Raw genomic sequence first — 22,095 nt, forward strand, 5'->3', positions numbered from 1 at the left:
TTTCTAAGGAAATCGGACTCGTTTGGAAGGATGGAACATAAGCCTGGCACAGCAAGAGCTAGCAGTCAGAGCAAATACATACACTCAGACTGTAGCCGTCAGTGCCAACTATTCCACACACGTAATAAGCATGTTAGCCTTTACAATGAACACTGATTGATAGTTCAAACGGGATTCATCCCCATCAGACTCAAAACAACAACATACACAGTACATGTTTTACTTAATCATATGTACTGTGTTTGTCATTCTGGGAGTAGTTTGTGGTGTGAAAACATAAGAATATAGGATCCCCTATCCAAAAGATATGATCCCCTACCCTACTGTAGTGTTGTGATGTGTGTACGTGTGTGTGTGTGTTGCTCTAAAAGTTCATATATCTAGAGAATCACGTGTTTCAAGTGAAAATACTTTACTTCCTCTGACAAATCATGAACTATGTATGACATGCTCATCATCATTCGCAGCGCTCAACCCAGAACAATGTTTTCTCCAGGATATTTCCATATTTGTCTGCGCATAGATTGTTATAGACATACAGAATAGGCTAGATCTGAACGTTTCTGACAGCTGCATAACTGTTCTGACCTGCTCAAAGAACCTTGAATAGTGGGTGGGTTGGTGACATGCAAACAGATGTAGCCCATCTAAAAAAATTTACTCATTCTGAAATATATATATATATATATGTAGGTCAGGCCTATTCTGAAGACCGTGAGCTGATATGCAGCAATGAGTTGTTACATTGTTATTTAACGGCTGAAGTGACACATTTAGGGGGCCTACCTGCCACTCTTGAAAAAACGCTGTCCCGTTGGTCTTTGTCTAGGGTAGGTCCCGACGCCGTGGTTGTATCTGCAGAACGGAGAGAGAAAGTTTATTATTCACAATCATCAGAGCAGTGAACTATCAATGTTATCAAACATATGTATCAAACGTCTAGGCTGTCTAAAACAAAGGACCTTACACAGCTTTCAGAAAAAAAAGAAAGAAACACTTTGCTTCCGATAAAAAGTATCGCTTCACGATCGCGAACTTTCTTGTAACAATTCCACAATGGAATTCATTTTCTCACTCGGAGAAAACCTGTTGCCCTGGCCTGAACATCTGCTCTGAGGGGATGCCATGGAAACGAGAAGGGAGAGAAATAACATGCCTACATTTACAAGACGGCCCTGCGAGGAGAGGTTGATTGTAGCCCCAATTAAATCTGCTTGTTTCAAAACGTTGCCAACCTATTTGTAGAATGACAGACCTGGCTGCGGTGCACATAAACATAACCAGTATGATACATTCCCAGGTATATAGAGTACTCTACTGCTGCAATATAACCTCGAACAATTATCTGACATCTCGCAACTTATGGGCATGAAAGAAAAGGTGTTACCTTGTAAGAATAAGTCACAGAATAACTCCCTATTCTAAAACTGGCTACTCCTCCAAAAACAAAAAAGGCAATGATATGATTCGTCCTGTGAAGCCTAGGCTATTTGTGAAAGGACTTACAGGGAACGGGACCAGGGTCAAAGGATGAGATTCGTCAGTAGTACAAGAGAGTGAGGAAGAAAGAGTTGTCGCAAGCAACTTGGTAAGTCCAGCCCCTGAAGAAGACGAAAATAGAAATCTAGGCGGGTAGCACCAAAAATAGCGTTGACATCACACAACTTCTCTCTGCCATTGTTTCAGCATAGGAGCTTCCTATTGGTACACTCTGTAGCCAATCCGAACACCGTACTTTTTCCTGTCCGAAACTTTGTTCATAATTTTTGTTCAGATGGCTTCTACAGCTCCACCTGCTGACATGGCAACCACTGTTTATTGCAAGAGAATAACTATGTTAGAGTCCTCTACTCGTACTTTTTGGACAACGCTATTATAAACATGTAATAACTTGTGTAATAATAAATATTCTCTGTTCCAATATGTTTCTCAATGTAGCATTTCTATGTGAACTTATGACATCAATCAAGTAAACCAAATAGTATGCTATAGAGTTTACAAGTGCTCTAGTAGCTATTGTCTCAATTAGCAGCAAGTATGGTTATAGCAGAGACATATGGAACTCTGTGAAAAGGTGAAAGTTCAAATGTAATTTGTCAGCTTCATCTGGTCATCTTCAATTTCACAGACAACTTCTATGAAATGTCTTTATGAATGCGTACAGTAGCTCCTAGGAAATGGTTAGATCTAAATAGTTACTAAGGGCTTCCTGTCTATCTGTTGGACAAGGTAACCCATGCACATTACTTTATCTGTCACCTCCCACGAACTTTTCCTGTGACCCTAATGCGTTGTTTAAAAGTAACAATACAAATAGTGATGTTTGGATTAAAACATCCGAATGACACAGTTGTCTACAGATGTAGGATCTTAACTTGATCACCCTGTTGCAGGAGAACTTTCTTGCAATGCAGGACATTTTTTACTTGTTGCGTATTTGAGGTTTAAAAAGGATTCTGAAGTTTGTCATTTCCACTTTGGAATTTCAGACTTGATTTTCCCTTACAAAAACTGTATCAACCCCTACAAAAATGTCTATTAATTATAACCCACATAATAATGCATATGTCCTGCTGTAGCAAACAGACTCAAAATCAGATCCTACATGTGTACATCTTTTGCAGAGGAGCAAATAACACAATATGAGGGTTTGAGGTGGGAGTCAAGCATCACCTGCGTGTGCTGTGTGTGTTTTGAGGACAGGAAATGACAGAAAGTGATCTATGATAAAGAGTTCAGTCCATCCTTCAAAGGCTGGTTTCCCCGGCTTGAGCACTGCTTTCATTTCCACTCAACCTCCGTGATGCACTTTTCAAGCTCAACAGTAAAACAAACTGCTCATGCACACCAAGAACGAAACCTAATGCAGGCTGTGCTGTGGGTTATACTCGCCTTCACATGCGTATGCACAGGGGGAGCCCAGCACCCTTACCAGAAATCCTCCCAAAGTGTGGGTGTTTATGAGTGTGTGCATGTGTGTGTGGTTTGTCTTGTCAATTACACAATCCCCCAGTCTGAATCACGTCCGGCATGAGCTGAAAATAACAAGACCACAGTGTGTGTGACAGCGAAACGGCACAGCAGGCTAGCAGCCCACAGGGAGGCACACACACATGATCACAAACACAGGCAGAAGTTTAGGCGCACTGGCGAGGCGCTGGCCTATGTTAGCCACGCTGCACTGTAACACCCAAATGTAAAAGACAGACAGCAGTGACCAATCTGTTGCTCTGGTTGAGACGGATGTTAAACTGTTTTATTTGACCCATATCACGCTGTGTCAGAGACGTGATGCATACAAACACTCTTTTGGGGTGACTGTATAAGACACTAAGAATTTCTAAGAATGTAATTCAATCAAATGTCTCCAAAATGACTGTAAGTCGCTTTGGATAAAAGCGTCTGCTAAATGGCATATATTATTATTATTTAAGAATGTAATTCAATCAAATGTCTCCAAAATGTTTAAACAGAGGCTGGACATACAGCGGGCCCAGTTAAAATATGTTGAAATGTATTTTTGTAGAATATTTACCACGTTCAAATGTCAGTTAATTTGAGGGGAAGAGGCCTCTATGTTAGTTATATATGTACAGGATGTGGTCAGCTGTGAACTACATGTATTTACAGTTGAAGTCGGAAGTTTACATGCACTTAGATTGGTTGCAGTCATTAAAACTCATTTTTCAACCACTCCACACATTTCTTGTTAACAAACTATATTTTGGCAAGTCGGTTAGGACACCTACTTTGTGCATAAACAATTGTTTACAGACAGATTATTTCACTTATAATTCACTGTATCACAATTCCAGGGGGTCAGAAGTTGACTATGCCTTCAAAAAGCTTGGAAAATTCCAGAAAATTATGTCATGGCTTTAGAAGCTTCTGATAGGCTAATTTGAGTCAATTGTAGGTGTACCTGTGGATGTATTTCAAGGCCTACCTTCAAACTCAGTGCCTCTTTGCTTGACATCATGGGAAAATCAAACGAAATCAGCCAAGAACTCAGAAAAAAAGTGGTAGACCTTCACAAGTCTGGTTCATCCTTGGGAGCAATTTCCAAACGCCTGAAGGTACCACATTCACAAACAATAGTACACAAGTATAAACACCATGGAACCACGCAGCCGTCATACCGCTCAGGAAGGATGAACGTACTTTGGTGCAAAAAGTACAAATCAATCCCAGAACAACAGCAAAGGACCATGTGAAGATGCTAGAGGAAACAGGTACAAAGTATTTATATCCACAGTAAAAACGAGTTATATATCGACATAACCTGAAAGGCTGCTCAGCAAGGAAGAAACCACCGCTCCAAAACCGCCATAAAAAAGACAGACTACGGTTTGCAACTGCACATGGGGTCAAAGATTCTACTTTTTGGAGAAATGTCCTCTGGTCTGATGAAACAGACCGTTTTGTTACTAAAGCACCTTATACCACCCACCACTGCGACCTGTATGCTCTAGTCGGCTGGCCCTCGCGACATATTCGTCGCCAGACCCACTGGCTCCAGATCATCTACAAGTCCATGCTAGGTAAAGCTCCGCCTTATCTCAGTTCACTGGTCACGATGGCAACACCCACCCGTAGCACGCACTCCAGCAGGTATATCTCACTGATCATCCTTAAAGCCAACACCTCATTTGGCCGCCTTTCCTTCCAGTTCTCTGCTTCCTGTGACTGGAACGAATTGCAAAAATCACTGAAGTTGGAGACTTTTATCTCCCTTACCAACTTTAAACATCTGCTATCTGAGCAGCTAACCGATCGCTGCAGCTGTACATAGTCTATCGGTAAATAGCCCACCCAATATACCTACCTCATCCCCATACTGTTTTTATTTATATTTACTTTTCTGCTCTTTTGCACACCAGTATCTCTACCTGCACATGACCATCTGATCATTTATCACTCCAGTGTTGATCTGCTAAATTGTAATTTTTCACTCATATGGCCTATTTATTGTCTACCTCCTCATGCCTTTTGCACACAATGTATATAGACTCTTTTTTTCCTACTGTGTTATTGACTTGTTTATTGTTTACTCCATGTGTAACTCTGTGTTGTTGTCTGTTCACACTGCCATGCTTTATCTTGGCCAGGTCGCAGTTGTAAATGAGAACTTGTTCTCAACTAGCCTACCTGGTTAAATAAAGGTGAAATAAAAAGTAAAAACAGAAAAACAGAAATAGAGCTGTTTGGCCATAATGACCATCGTTATGTTTGGAGGAAAAAGTGGGAAGCTTGCAAGCCAAAGAACACCATCCCAACCGTGAAGCACGGGGGTGGCAGCATAATATTGTGGGTGTGCTTTGCTGCAGGAGGGACTGGTGCACTTCACAAAATAGATGGCATCATGAGGTAGGGAAATGATGTGGATATATTGAAGCAACATCTCAAGACATTAGTCAGGAAGTTAAAGCTTGGTCGCAAATGGGTCTTCCAAATGGACATTGACCCCAAGCATACTTCCAAAGTTGTGGAAAAATAGCTTAAGGACAACAAAGTCAAGGTATTGGAGTGGCCATCACAAAGCCCTAACCTCAATCCTACAGAAAATTTGTGGGCAGAACTTAAAAAGTGTGTGCGAGCAAGGAGGCCTACAAACCTGATTCAGTTACACCAGCTCTGTCAGGAGGAATGGGCCAAAATTCACCCAACTTATTGTGGGAAGCTTGTGGAAGGCTACCCGAAACATTTGACCCAAGTTAAACAATTTAAAGGCAGTGCTACCAAATACTAATTGAGTGTATGTAAACTTCTGACCCACTGGGAATGTGATGAAAGAAATTAATCACTCTCTCTACTATTATTCTGATATTTCACATTCTAACTGACCTAAGACAGGTGATCCTAACTGACCTAAGACAGGGAAGGTTTACCAGGATTAAATGTCAGGAATTGTGAAAAACTGAGTTTAAATGTATTTGGCTGAGGTGTATGTAAACTTCCGACTCCCACCTGCACAATTACACTGACAAGGACTCTCAGTTTCACACACATATTATAATCAGGATCAATACACAAAATAAGACAACACTTCCAAAAAGTGCAAGATGAGTACTGTCAAAACCTAAACCATGTACCACGGCAAGATCCTGGGATGCCTCTTAATTACATTATAATTGACAACATTTTTGCAACTTTGCTGTACATTCCAACTCAAGTCAATAAGACATAGAAAGATACAGATATTATTTTAGGCCTTTCAGGACAAGACCTGGTAACCTCTGCCCAAGATCACAATGTGGTGCAGAGAGATAGGGCATCAGACAGACGGGGACAGGGATGGAGGGAGGAGGGCATCAGACAGACGGGGACAGGGATGGAGGGAGGAGGGCATCAGACAGACGGGGACAGGGATGGAGGGAGGAGGGAGGAGGGCATCAGACAGACGGGGACAGGGATGGAGGGAGGAGGGCATCAGACAGACGGGGACAGGGATGGAGGGAGGAGGGCATCAGACAGACGGGGACAGGGATGGAGGGAGGAGGGCATCAGACAGACGGGGACAGGGATGGAGGGAGGAGGGCATCAGACAGACGGGGACAGGGAGGGAGGGAGGAGGGCATCAGACAGACGGGGACAGGGATGGAGGGAGGAGGGCATCAGACAGACGGGGACAGGGATGGAGGGAGGAGGGCATCAGACAGACGGGGACAGGGATGGAGGGAGGAGGGCATCAGACAGACGGGGACAGGGATGGAGGGAGGAGGGCATCAGACAGACGGGGACAGGGATGGAGGGAGGAGGGCATCAGACAGACGGGGACAGGGATGGAGGGAGGAGGGCATCAGACAGACGGGGACAGGGATGGAGGAGGAGGGCATCAGACAGACGGGGACAGGGATGGAGGGAGGAGGGCATCAGACAGACAGGGATGGAGGGACAGGGATGGAGGGAGGAGGGCATCAGACAGACGGGGACAGGGATGGAGGGAGGAGGGCATCAGACAGACGGGGACAGGGAGGGAGGGAGGAGGGCATCAGACAGACGGGGACAGGGATGGAGGGAGGAGGGCATCAGACAGACGGGGACAGGGATGGAGGGAGGAGGGCATCAGACAGACGGGGACAGGGATGGAGGGAGGAGGGCATCAGACAGACGGGGACAGGGAGGGAGGGAGGAGGGCATCAGACAGACGGGGACAGGGATGGAGGGAGGAGGGCATCAGACAGACGGGGACAGGGATGGAGGGAGGAGGGCATCAGACAGACGGGGACAGGGATGGAGGGAGGAGGGAGGAGGGCATCAGACAGACGGGGCCAGGGATGGAGGGAGGAGGGCATCAGACAGACGGGGACAGGGATGGAGGGAGGAGGGCATCAGACAGACGGGGACAGGGATGGAGGGAGGAGGGCATCAGACAGACGGGGACAGGGATGGAGGGAGGAGGGAGGAGGGCATCAGACAGACGGGGACAGGGATGGAGGGAGGAGGGCATCAGACAGACGGGGACAGGGATGGAGGGAGGAGGGCATCAGACAGACGGGGACAGGGATGGAGGGAGGAGGGCATCAGACAGACGGGGACAGGGAGGGAGGGAGGAGGGCATCAGACAGACGGGGACAGGGATGGAGGGAGGAGGGCATCAGACAGACGGGGACAGGGATGGAGGAGGAGGGCATCAGACAGACGGGGACAGGGATGGAGGGAGCAGGGCATCAGACAGACGGGGACAGGGATGGAGGGAGGAGGGCATCAGACAGAGGGACAGGGATGGAGGGATGTGGGCATCAGACAGACGGGGACAGGGATGGAGGGAGGAGGGCATCAGACAGATGGGGACAGGGATGGAGGGAGGAGGGCATCAGACAGACGGGGACAGGGATGGAGGGATGTGGGCATCAGACAGATGGGGACAGGGATGGAGGGAGGAGGGCATCAGACAGACGGGGACAGGGATGGAGGGAGGAGGGCATCAGGACGGGGACAGGAGGGAGGAGGAGGGCATCAGACAGACGGGGACAGGGATGGAGGGAGGAGGGCATCAGACAGACGGGGACAGGGATGGAGGGAGGAGGGCATCAGACAGACGGGGACAGGGATGGAGGAGCAGGGCATCAGACAGACGGGGACAGGGATGGAGGGAGGAGGGAGGAGGGCATCAGACAGACGGGGCCAGGGATGGAGGGAGCAGGGCATCAGACAGACGGGGACAGGGATGGAGGAGCAGGGCATCAGACAGACGGGGACAGGGATGGAGGGAGGAGGGCATCAGACAGACGGGGACAGGGAAGGAGGAGGGAGGAGGGCATCAGACAGACGGGGACAGGGATGGAGGGAGGAGGGCATCAGACAGACGGGGACAGGGATGGAGGGAGGAGGGCATCAGACAGACGGGGACAGGGATGGAGGGAGGAGGGCATCAGACAGACGGGGACAGGGAGGGAGGGAGGAGGGCATCAGACAGACGGGGACAGGGATGGAGGGAGGAGGGCATCAGACAGACGGGGACAGGGATGGAGGGAGGAGGGCATCAGACAGACGGGGACAGGGATGGAGGGAGCAGGGCATCAGACAGACGGGGACAGGGATGGAGGGAGGAGGGCATCAGACAGACGGGGACAGGGATGGAGGGATGTGGGCATCAGACAGACGGGGCCAGGGATGGAGGGAGGAGGGCATCAGACAGATGGGGACAGGGATGGAGGGAGGAGGGCATCAGACAGACGGGGACAGGGATGGAGGGATGTGGGCATCAGACAGATGGGGACAGGGATGGAGGGAGGAGGGCATCAGACAGACGGGGACGGGGACAGGGATGGAGGGAGGAGGGCATCAGACAGACGGGGACAGGGATGGAGGGAGGAGGGCATCAGACAGACGGGGACAGGGATGGAGGGAGGAGGGCATCAGACAGATGGGGACAGGGATGGAGGGAGGAGGGCATCAGACAGATGGGGAGGGATGGAGGGAGGAGGGCATCAGACAGACGGGGACAGGGATGGAGGGATGTGGGCATCAGGACAGATGGGGACAGGGATGGAGGAGGGGCATCAGACAGACGGGGACAGGGATGGAGGAGGAGGGCATCAGACAGATGGGGACAGGGATGGAGGGAGGAGGGCATCAGACAGATGGGGACAGGGATGGAGGGAGGAGGGCATCAGACAGACGGGGACAGGGATGGAGGGATGTGGGCATCAGACAGATGGGGACAGGGATGGAGGGAGGAGGGCATCAGACAGACGGGGACAGGGATGGAGGGAGGAGGGCATCAGACAGACGGGGACAGGGATGGAGGGAGGAGGGCATCAGACAGACGGGGACAGGGATGGAGGGAGGAGGGCATCAGACAGATGGGGACAGGGATGGAGGGAGGAGGGCATCAGACAGATGGGGACAGGGATGGAGGGAGGAGGGCATCAGACAGATGGGGACAGGGATGGAGGGAGGAGGGCATCAGACAGATGGGGACAGGGATGGAGGGAGGAGGGCATCAGACAGATGGGGACAGGGATGGAGGGAGGAGGGCATCAGACAGATGGGGACAGGGATGGAGGGAGGAGGGCATCAGACAGACGGGGACAGGGATGGAGGGAGGAGGGCATCAGACAGATGGGGACAGGGATGGAGGGAGGAGGGCATCAGACAGATGGGGACAGGGATGGAGGGAGGAGGGCATCAGACAGATGGGGACAGGGATGGAGGGAGGAGGGCATCAGACAGATGGGGACAGGGATGGAGGGAGGAGGGCATCAGACAGATGGGGACAGGGATGGAGGGAGGAGGGCATCAGACAGACGGGGACAGGGATGGAGGGAGGAGGGCATCAGACAGATGGGGACAGGGATGGAGGGAGGAGGGCATCAGACAGACGGGGACAGGATGGAGGAGGAGGGCATCAGACAGACGGGGACAGGGATGGAGGAGGAGGGCATCAGACAGATGGGGACAGGGATGGAGGGGAGGAGGGCATCAGACAGATGGGGACAGGGATGGAGGGAGGAGGGCATCAGACAGATGGGGACAGGGATGGAGGAGGAGGGCATCAGACAGATGGGGACAGGGATGGAGGGAGGAGGGCATCAGACAGACGGGGACAGGGATGGAGGGATGGGCATCAGACAGATGGGGACAGGGATGGAGGGAGGGATGGAGGAGGAGGGCATCAGACAGACGGGGACAGGGATGGAGGGAGGAGGGCATCAGACAGACGGGGACAGGGATGGAGGGAGGAGGGCATCAGACAGACGGGGACAGGGATAGAGGGAGGAGGGAGGAGGGCATCAGACAGACGGGGACAGGGATGGAGGGAGCAGGGCATCAGACAGACGGGGACAGGGATAGAGGGGAGGGAGGAGGGCATCAGACAGACGGGGACAGGGATGGAGGAGGAGGGCATCAGACAGACGGGGTCAGGGATGGAGGGAGGAGGGCATCAGACAGACGGGGACAGGATGAGGGAGGAGGCATCAGACAGACGGGGACAGGGATGGAGGGAGGAGGGCATCAGACAGACGGGGCCAGGGATGGAGGGAGGAGGGCATCAGACAGACGGGGACAGGGATGGAGGGAGGAGGGCATCAGACAGACGGGGACAGGGAGGGAGGGAGGAGGGCATCAGACAGACGGGGACAGGGAGGGAGGGATGTGGGCATCAGACAGACGGGGACAGGGATGGAGGGATGTGGGCATCAGACAGACGGGGACAGGGATGGAGGGAGGAGGGCATCAGACAGACGGGGACAGGGATAGAGGGAGGAGGGAGGAGGGCATCAGACAGACGGGGACAGGGATGGAGGGAGGAGGGCATCAGACAGACGGGGACAGGGATGGAGGGAGGAGGGCATCAGACAGACGGGGACAGGGATGGAGGGAGGAGGGCATCAGACAGACGGGGACAGGGATGGAGGGAGGAGGGCATCAGACAGACGGGGACAGGGAGGGAGGGAGGAGGGCATCAGACAGACGGGGACAGGGAGGGAGGGAGGAGGGCATCAGACAGACGGGGACAGGGATGGAGGGATGTGGGCATCAGACAGACGGGGCCAGGGATGGAGGGAGGAGGGCATCAGACAGATGGGGACAGGGATGGAGGGAGGAGGGCATCAGACAGACGGGGACAGGGATGGAGGGATGTGGGCATCAGACAGATGGGGACAGGGATGGAGGGAGGAGGGCATCAGACAGACGGGGACAGGGATGGAGGGAGGAGGGCATCAGACAGACGGGGACAGGGATGGAGGGAGGAGGGCATCAGACAGACGGGGACAGGGATGGAGGGAGGAGGGCATCAGACAGATGGGGACAGGGATGGAGGGAGGAGGGCATCAGACAGATGGGGACAGGGATGGAGGGAGGAGGGCATCAGACAGATGGGGACAGGGATGGAGGGAGGAGGGCATCAGACAGATGGGGACAGGGATGGAGGGAGGAGGGCATCAGACAGACGGGGACAGGGATGGAGGGAGGAGGGCATCAGACAGATGGGGACAGGGATGGAGGGAGGAGGGCATCAGACAGATGGGGACAGGGATGGAGGGAGGAGGGCATCAGACAGACGGGGACAGGGATGGAGGGATGTGGGCATCAGACAGATGGGGACAGGGATGGAGGGAGGAGGGCATCAGACAGACGGGGACAGGGATGGAGGGAGGAGGGCATCAGACAGACGGGGACAGGGAGGGAGGGAGGAGGGCATCAGACAGACGGGGACAGGGATGGAGGGAGGAGGGCATCAGACAGATGGGGACAGGGATGGAGGGAGGAGGGCATCAGACAGATGGGGACAGGGAGGGAGGGAGGAGGGCATCAGACAGACGGGGACAGGGAGGGAGGGATGTGGGCATCAGACAGACGGGGACAGGGATGGAGGGATATGGGCATCAGACAGACGGGGACAGGGATGGAGGGAGGAGGGCATCAGACAGACGGGGACAGGGATAGAGGGAGGGAGGAGGGCATCAGACAGACGGGGACAGGGATGGAGGGAGGAGGGCATCAGACAGACGGGGACAGGGAGGGAGGGAGGAGGGCATCAGACAGACGGGGACAGGGATGGAGGGAGCAGAGCATCAGACAGACGGGGACAGGGATGGAGGGATGTGGGCATCAGACAGACGGGGACAGGGATGGAGGGAGGAGGGCATCAGACAGACGGGGACAGGGATAGAGGGAGGAGGGAGGAGGGCATCAGACAGACGGGGACAGGGATGGAGGGAGGAGGGCATCAGACAGACGGGGACAGGGATAGAGGGAGGAGGGAGGAGGGCATCAGACAGACGGGGACAGGGATGGAGGGAGGAGGGCATCAGACAGACGGGGACAGGGATAGAGGGAGGAGGGCATCAGACAGACGGGGTCAGGGATGGAGGGAGGAGGGCATCAGACAGACGGGGACAGGGATAGAGGGAGGAGGGAGGAGGGCATCAGACAGACGGGGACAGGGATGGAGGGAGGAGGGTATCAGACAGACGGGGTCAGGGATGGAGGGAGGAGGGCATCAGACAGACGGGGACAGGGATAGAGGGAGGAGGGAGGAGGGCATCAGACAGACGGGGACAGGGATGGAGGGAGGAGGGCATCAGACAGACGGGGACAGTGATGGAGGGATGTGGGCATCAGACAGACGGGGACAGGGATGGAGGGATGTGGGCATCAGACAGACGGGGACAGGGATGGAGGGAGGAGGGCATCAGACAGACAGGATGGGGACAGGGATGGAGGGAGGAGGGCATCAGACAGACGGGGACAGGGATGGAGGGAGGAGGGCATCAGACAGACGGGGACAGGGATGGAGGGAGGAGGGCATCAGACAGACGGGGACAGTGATGGAGGGATGTGGGCATCAGACAGACGGGGACAGGGATGGAGGGAGGAGGGCATCAGACAGACGGGGACAGGGATGGAGGGAGGAGGGCATCAGACAGACGGGGACAGGGATGGAGGGAGGAGGGCATCAGACAGACGGGGACAGGGATGGAGGGATGTGGGCATCAGACAGATGGGGACAGGGATGGAGGGAGGAGGGAGGAGGGCATCAGACAGACGGGGACAGGGATGGAGGGAGGAGGGAGGAGGGCATCAGACAGACGGGGACAGGGATGGAGGGAGCAGGGATGTGGGCATCAGACAGACGGGGACAGGGATGGAGGGAGGAGGGAGGAGGGCATCAGACAGACGGGGACAGGGATGGAGGGAGGAGGGCATCAGACAGACGGGGACAGGGATGGAGGGAGGGGAGGAGGGCATCAGACAGACGGGGACAGGGATGGAGGGAGGAGGAGGAGGGCATCAGACAGACGGGGACAGGGATGGACAGGGCATCAGACAGACGGGGACAGGGATAGAGGAGGAGGGAGGAGGGCATCAGACAGACGGGGACAGGGATGGAGGGAGGAGGGCATCAGACAGACGGGGACAGGGATGGGGGAGCAGGGCATCAGACAGACGGGGACAGGGATAGAGGAGGAGGAGGAGGGCATCAGACAGACGGGGACAGGGATGGAGGAGCAGGGCATCAGACAGACGGGGACAGGGATAGAGGGAGGAGGGAGGAGGGCATCAGACAGACGGGGACAGGGATGGAGGGAGGAGGGCATCAGACAGACGGGGACAGGGATGGAGGGAGGAGGGCATCAGACAGACGGGGACAGGGATGGAGGGAGGAGGGCATCAGACAGACGGGGACAGGGATGGAGGGAGGAGGGCATCAGACAGACGGGGACAGGGATGGAGGGAGGAGGGCATCAGACAGACGGGGACAGGGATGGAGGGAGGAGGGCATCAGACAGACGGGGACAGGGATGGAGGGAGGAGGGCATCAGACAGACGGGGACAGGGAGGGAGGGAGGAGGGCATCAGACAGACGGGGACAGGGATGGAGGGAGGAGGGCATCAGACAGACGGGGACAGGGAGGGAGGGAGGAGGGCATCAGACAGACGGGGACAGGGAGGGAGGGAGGAGGGCATCAGACAGACGGGGACAGGGATGGAGGGAGGAGGGCATCAGACAGACGGGGACAGGGAGGGAGGGAGGAGGGCATCAGACAGACGGGGACAGGGATGGAGGCAGGAGGGCATCAGACAGACGGGGACAGGGATGGAGGGAGGAGGGCATCAGACAGACGGGGACAGGGATGGAGGGAGGAGGGCATCAGACAGATGGGGACAGGGATGGAGGGAGGAGGGCATCAGACAGACGGGGACAGGGATGGAGGGAGGAGGGCATCAGACAGATGGGGACAGGGATGGAGGGAGGAGGGCATCAGACAGACGGGGACAGGGATGGAGGGAGGAGGGCATCAGACAGACGGGGACAGGGATAGAGGGAGGAGGGAGGAGGGCATCAGACAGACGGGGACAGGGATGGAGGGAGGAGGGCATCAGACAGACGGGGACAGGGAGGGAAGGAGCAGGGCATCAGACAGACGGGGACAGGGATAGAGGGAGGAGGGAGGAGGGCATCAGACAGACGGGGACAGGGATGGAGGGAGCAGGGCATCAGACAGACGGGGACAGGGATAGAGGGAGGAGGGAGGAGGGCATCAGACAGACGGGGACAGGGATGGAGGGAGGGGCATCAGACAGACGGGGACAGGGATGGAGGAGGAGGGCATCAGACAGACGGGGACAGGGATGGAGGAGGAGGGCATCAGACAGACGGGGACAGGGATGGAGTGAGGAGGGCATCAGACAGACGGGGACAGGGATGGAGGGAGGAGGGCATCAGACAGACGGGGACAGGGATGGAGGGAGGAGGGCATCAGACAGACGGGGACAGGGATAGAGGGAGGAGGGCATCAGACAGACGGGGACAGGGATGGAGGAGGAGGGCATCAGACAGACGGGGACAGGGATGGAGGGAGGAGGGCATCAGACAGACGGGGACAGGGAGGGAGGGAGGAGGGCATCAGACAGACGGGGACAGGGAGGGAGGGAGGAGGGCATCAGACAGACGGGGACAGGGAGGGAGGGAGGAGGGCATCAGACAGACGGGGACAGGGAGGGAGGAGGAGGGCATCAGACAGACGGGGACAGGGATGGAGGGGCAGGAGGGCATCAGACAGACGGGGACAGGGATGGAGGGAGGAGGGCATCAGACAGACGGGGACAGGGATGGAGGGAGGAGGGCATCAGACAGATGGGGACAGGGATGGAGGGAGGAGGGCATCAGACAGACGGGGACAGGGATGGAGGGAGGAGGGCATCAGACAGATGGGGACAGGGATGGAGGAGGAGGGCATCAGACAGACGGGGACAGGGATGGGGGAGGAGGGCATCAGACAGACGGGGACAGGGATGGAGGAGGAGGGCATCAGACAGACGGGGACAGGGATGGAGGGAGCAGGGCATCAGACAGATGGGGACAGGGAGGGGGAGGTGGAGGGCATCAGACAGACGGGGACAGGGAGGGAGGGAGGTGGAGGGCATCAGACAGACGGGGACAGGGATGGAGGGAGGAGGGAGGAGGGCATCAGACAGACGGGGACAGGGATGGAGGGAGCAGGGCATCAGACAGACGGGGACAGGGATGGAGGGAGGAGGGAGGAGGGCATCAGACAGACGGGGACAGGGATGGAGGGAGGAGGGAGGAGGGCATCAGACAGACGGGGACAGGGATGGAGGGAGGAGGGCATCAGACAGACGGGGACAGGGATAGAGGGAGGAGGGAGGAGGGCATCAGACAGACGGGGACAGGGATGGAGGGAGGAGGGCATCAGACAGACGGGGACAGGGAGGGAGGGATGGACGGGGAGGGATAGAGGAGGAGGGAGGAGGGCATCAGACAGACGGGGACAGGGATGGAGGGACAGGGCATCAGACAGACGGGGACAGGGATAGAGGAGGGGAGGAGGGCATCAGACAGCATCAGACAGACGGGGACAGGGATGGAGGGAGGGAGGGCATCAGACAGACGGGGACAGGGATGGAGGGAGCAGGGCATCAGACAGACGGGGACAGGGATAGAGGGGAGGGGAGGAGGGCATCAGACAGACGGGGACAGGGATGGAGGAGGAGGGCATCAGACAGACGGGGACAGGGATGGAGGGAGGAGGGCATCAGACAGACGGGGACAGGGATGGAGGGAGGAGGGCATCAGACAGACGGGGACAGGGGGACAGGGATGGAGGGACAGGGATAGAGGGAGGAGGGAGGAGGGCATCAGACACGGGGACAGGGGGACAGGGATGGAGGGATGGAGGGAGGAGGGCATCAGACAGACGGGGACAGGGATGGAGGAGGAGGGCATCAGACAGACGGGGACAGGGATGGAGGGAGGAGGGCATCAGACAGACGGGGACAGGGATGGAGGGAGGAGGGCATCAGACGGGGACAGGGGGACAGGGATGGAGGGATGGAGGAGAGGGCATCAGACAGACGGGGACAGGGATAGAGTGAGGAGGGCATCAGACAGACGGGGACAGGGAGGGAGGGAGGAGGGCATCAGACAGACGGGGACAGGGATGGAGGGAGGAGGGCATCAGACAGACGGGGACAGGGAGGGAGGGAGGAGGGCATCAGACAGACGGGGACAGGGAGGGAGGGGGAGGGCATCAGACAGACGGGGACAGGGAGGGAGGGAGGAGGGCATCAGACAGACGGGGACAGGGAGGGAGGAGGAGGGCATCAGACAGACGGGGACAGGGATGGAGGCAGGAGGGCATCAGACAGACGGGGACAGGGATGGAGGGAGGAGGGCATCAGACAGACGGGGACAGGGGTGGAGGGAGGAGGGCATCAGACAGATGGGGACAGGGATGGAGGGGAGGAGGGCATCAGACAGACGGGGACAGGGATGGAGGAGGAGGGCATCAGACAGATGGGGACAGGGATGGAGGGAGGAGGGCATCAGACAGACGGGGACAGGGATGGAGGGAGGAGGGCATCAGACAGATGGGGACAGGGATGGAGGGAGGAGGGCATCAGACAGACGGGGACAGGGATGGAGGGAGCAGGGCATCAGACAGATGGGGACAGGGAGGGAGGGAGGTGGAGGGCATCAGACAGACGGGGACAGGGAGGGAGGGAGGTGGAGGGCATCAGACAGACGGGGACAGGGATGGAGGGAGGAGGGAGGAGGGCATCAGACAGACGGGGACAGGGATGGAGGGAGCAGGGCATCAGACAGACGGGGACAGGGATGGAGGGAGGAGGGAGGAGGGCATCAGACAGACGGGGACAGGGATGGAGGGAGGAGGGAGGAGGGCATCAGACAGACGGGGACAGGGATGGAGGGAGCAGGGCATCAGACAGACGGGGACAGGGATAGAGGGAGGAGGGAGGAGGGCATCAGACAGACGGGGACAGGGATGGAGGGAGGAGGGCATCAGACAGACGGGGACAGGGAGGGAGGGAGCAGGGCATCAGACAGACGGGGACAGGGATAGAGGGAGGAGGGAGGAGGGCATCAGACAGACGGGGACAGGGATGGAGGGAGCAGGGCATCAGACAGACGGGGACAGGGATAGAGGGAGGAGGGAGGAGGGCATCAGACAGACGGGGACAGGGATGGAGGGAGGAGGGCATCAGACAGACGGGGACAGGGATGGAGGGAGGAGGGCATCAGACAGACGGGGACAGGGATGGAGGGAGGAGGGCATCAGACAGACGGGGACAGGGATAGAGTGAGGAGGGCATCAGACAGACGGGGACAGGGATGGAGGGAGGAGGGCATCAGACAGACGGGGACAGGGATGGAGGGAGGAGGGCATCAGACAGACGGGGACAGGGATAGAGTGAGGAGGGCATCAGACAGACGGGGACAGGGAGGGAGGGAGGAGGGCATCAGACAGACGGGGACAGGGATGGAGGGAGGAGGGCATCAGACAGACGGGGACAGGGAGGGAGGGAGGAGGGCATCAGACAGACGGGGACAGGGAGGGAGGGAGGAGGGCATCAGACAGACGGGGACAGGGAGGGAGGGAGGAGGGCATCAGACAGACGGGGACAGGGAGGGAGGGAGGAGGGCATCAGACAGACGGGGACAGGGATGGAGGCAGGAGGGCATCAGACAGACGGGGACAGGGATGGAGGGAGGAGGGCATCAGACAGACGGGGACAGGGATGGAGGGAGGAGGGCATCAGACAGATGGGGACAGGGATGGAGGGAGGAGGGCATCAGACAGACGGGGACAGGGATGGAGGGAGGAGGGCATCAGACAGATGGGGACAGGGATGGAGGGAGGAGGGCATCAGACAGACGGGGACAGGGATGGAGGGAGGAGGGCATCAGACAGACGGGGGACAGGGATGGAGGGAGGAGGGCATCAGACAGACGGGGACAGGGATGGAGGGAGCAGGGCATCAGACAGATGGGGACAGGGAGGGAGGGAGGTGGAGGGCATCAGACAGACGGGGACAGGGAGGGAGGGAGGTGGAGGGCATCAGACAGACGGGGACAGGGATGGAGGGAGGAGGGCATCAGACAGACGGGGACAGGGAGGGAGGGAGGTGGAGGGCATCAGACAGACGGGGACAGGGAGGGAGGGAGGTGGAGGGCATCAGACAGATGGGGACAGGGATGGAGGGAGGTGGAGGGCAGGATGAAGACAGCCATTGTTTTGGTTCTAAACGGGGCTCAGCTGGTCTGCTTGGGCACCATGCTCCGCACTGGGGCACCATGCTCTGCGCTGGGGCACCATGCAGCACACAGGCGACACACACAGTAAATAGTGTCCCTCAATGAAATAAGCTGTAGAAGGTCAAATACTAGCTAACTTTATGAGCTCGATTTGATTTTCTTTGTTTGTCCTACTTCTCAGAATGGTAGCAACAGAGCAGTCAACTGTCTTTTTGCTGAAATGTACACTCTGATAATTACATGCCTGATGTGTTAATTTAAGTCAAAGTCAATCATGTGTGTTGAAAGAGCATAGGAATAAAAACCATGCTAAAACTGAACAAAAACAACTGAAAAGAACATAATGGCACTGCAATCTGACATATTCTACAGACAGCATGGTCTAAAGTCAAAGAGAGAACAGTACAGTATAGACAGCATGTCTAAAGTCAAAGAGAGAACAGTACAGTACAGACAGTATGGTCTAAAGTCAAAGAGAGAACAGTACAGTACAGACAGTATGGTCTAAAGTCAAAGAGAGAACAGTACAGTACAGACAGCATGTCTAAAGTCAAATAGAGAACAGTAGAGTACAGACAGTATGGTCTAAAGTCAAAGAGAGAACAGTAGAGTATAGACAGCATGTCTAAAGTCAAAGAGAGAACAGTAGAGTACAGACAGCATGTCTAAAGTCAAAGAGAGAACAGTAGAGTATAGACAGTATGTCTAAAGTCAGAGAGAACAGTAGAGTACAGACAGCATGTCTAAAGTCAAAGAGAGAACAGTAGAGTAAAGACAACATGTCTAAAGTCAAAGAGAGAACAGTAGAGTACAGACAGCATGTCTAAAGTCAAAGAGAGAACAGTAGAGAGGACAGATGGCCATGTCAAGTTTAATAACCAAAATCCCCTCCATCAAATGTGTATGTAGTACACAGTATTGGGGAGTAGTGGACTACATGTAGTTCAACTAGTCATTTAACTACATTTTGCAGTAGCTTGGTGGTAGTTGAACTAAAATCAAATCTAGGTAGAGTTTTCAGTAGTTAATTACTTTCTTGCCATGTAGTGGTGTAGCTAATTACTGGAACTACACACTACGTTTTTGGCAAAAACAAAATATGGGTGAAGTAGGCAAGAATTTTCTTTCTTTTTCGGCATCAGACCTGCCTAATCCTCACTTGAAACATTGTTTTTGTGTTTAATAGGATAAATTACACATGCTGTTAACATATGACCAGAAAGTGATGTGTCTAGCAATTTGTAATCTACGACATTTCAAATTTACATACGATCATTTTTCACAGGTAGTTTGGATGTAGTGAACTACGTTTTCAAAGTAACTTTATTTCAGTACACTATATTTTTGGGTAGCTTTTTGAGTAGCACAGAATGCCTGCCAACCAGCCAATCTAGTCATATGAAACAACTGTCTCTCTCTGCCTGCCCTGACCTCAATGCATCTACTCTACAACACACACTCACACTCACAAATAGGGACTTTTTATTATTTTTTTCCGATGTCTAGTATAATGTCTGATGAAGATGACAAGAGGAAGGGCTAACCGGGAGACCAGAAGTTGCCAACAGTGGTGGTGGTTGTTGAGTGTAAAATATCAGGCAGACAGCCTGCAGCTCACCACATTACATGTACCACCCTGCCGGCCTACTCCATCACCACCCAACAAATTATCAAGATACAATTTCTGAAATATCCACACTAATTCTCTATGGTTTAAGAAATAATACACATGTTGTATTCTTGCTGTTTCAAAATATAGAAAAACACTTTTTAGAAATTCAATCTGCGCATTTGAATCTATATTTATAAACTGCATGTGTGTGAAACATGTTTTTCTGCCATGAATCACTTCCATTTTGTGATTAAAGGAGAACCGAAGCACTAAGTCATCCTGAAGCAGAAAGTTGGTAATAACGAGCGTTTGAATTCAATATAGATATAACTAGATATAACTATATTACAGTTGTTGGACCAGCTGTTGAGAACCTTTCCACTGAATCAAACCTCATAAGGCTGTTTAGATCAAGGCGCGGTTGGGCTTTATGTTAGCTACATGTGTGGACAGTATGCAGTTGTAAAAATCCAGTACTGTGCATTTACTTGTGTGTATATAAATGAGATCATTTTAAATCTGTGGAGACTCATATTTCACCAATTATGAAACACAATATAAAAGGGTCTAAGTGACCAGTACCAGCAGTGTAGTGAATAAATGTCCTGGCACAGAAACACCAGGCCGTGGGAGAGGGAAACAGTAACATATATGTGAATTGATAGGCTTATACTTTATTACTGCAGTGTGAGAGAAGAAAGGAGAGTGAAGGAGGGAGAATGGAGGACTGAGCAATGTGTCTGATGTGAGGATGTCTGGTCGCAGCTTGCCAACAGGGTCCTTCCCTTTAAGAAGCCAAAAGGAATGTGAAAAATGCTGGATAAGGAGGTATGGAAGCAGCAGGCATAGTTATAACACTCACAGTATGGTGAAGAGAGAGAGAGGAGAAAAAGAGAAAGAGAGAGAGAAGAGAAGAGAAAAAGAGAGAAGAGAAGAGAGAAAGAGAGAAGAGAAGAGAAGAAAGAGAGAGAGAAGAGAAGAGAGAAAGAGAGAAATAGAGAGAAGAGAAGAGAAGAGAAGAGAAGAGAAGAGAAGAGAAGAGAAGAAGAGAAGAGAAGAGAAGAGAAAGAGAAGAGAAGAGAAGAGAAGAGAAGAGAAGAGAAGAGAAGAGAAGAGAAGAGAGAGAGATAAGAGAAGAGAAGAGAAGAGAAGAGAAATGAGAAGAGAAGAGAAGAGAAGAGAAGAGAAGAGAAGAGAAGAGAATGAGAAGAGAAGAGAAGAGAAGAGAAGAGAATGAGAAGAGAGAGAGAGAAGAGAAGAGAAGAGAAGAGAAGAGAAGATAAGAGTGAAAGAGAGAAATAGAGAGAAGAGAAGAGAAGAGAAGAGAAGAGAAAAGAGAGAGAGATAAGAGAAGAGAAAGAGAGAAAGAAGAGAAGATAAGAGAGAAAGAGAGAGAAGAGAGAAAGAGAGAAGAGAAGAGAAGAGAGAAAGAGAGAAGAGAAGAAAAGAAAGAGAGAGAAGAGAAGAGAAGAGAAGAGAAGAGAAGAGAAGAGAAGAGAATGAGAAGAGAAAGAACAGAAGATAAGAGTGAAAGAGCGAAATAGAGAGAAGAGAAGAGAAGAGAAGAGAAGAGAAGAGAAGAGAATGAGAAGAGAAGAGAAGAGAAGAGAATGAGAAGAGAAAGAGAGAAAGAACAGAAGATAAGAGTGAAAGAGAGAAATAGAGAGAAGAGAAGAGAAGAGAAGAGAAGAAAGAGAGAGAGAGAAGAGAAGACAAAGAGAAGAGAAAGAGAGAAAGAAGAGAAGATAAGAGAGAAAGAGAGAGAAGAGAGAAAGAGAGAAGAGAAGAGAAGAGAAGAGAAGAGAAGAGAAGAGAAGAGAAGAGAAGAGAAGAGAAGAGAAGAGAAGAGAAAGACATGGAGAATGGATTTGAGTACAGGACAGTTTGTTGGAGAGTGAATACTACAACGGGATTAGTGGATGTTTAGATGTTTAATAGTGGAGTCGTG

General features: G+C 53.6%; 1 protein-coding gene across 1 annotated transcript in view; it reads right to left on the minus strand.

The window, feature by feature from the left end:
• LOC127912521 (histone deacetylase 7-like) overlaps positions 1-22,095 on the minus strand; it is a 66,925-nt gene that overhangs the window by 38,791 nt on the left and 6,039 nt on the right. The window contains exon 2 of the mRNA XM_052482173.1: positions 787-855. Coding sequence (XP_052338133.1) covers positions 787-855 — 69 coding nt within the window. The remainder of the gene's footprint in view (positions 1-786; positions 856-22,095) is intronic.

The sequence above is a fragment of the Oncorhynchus keta genome, chromosome 27, assembly GCF_023373465.1.
Source record: "Oncorhynchus keta strain PuntledgeMale-10-30-2019 chromosome 27, Oket_V2, whole genome shotgun sequence".
Taxonomy (NCBI): domain Eukaryota; kingdom Metazoa; phylum Chordata; class Actinopteri; order Salmoniformes; family Salmonidae; genus Oncorhynchus; species Oncorhynchus keta.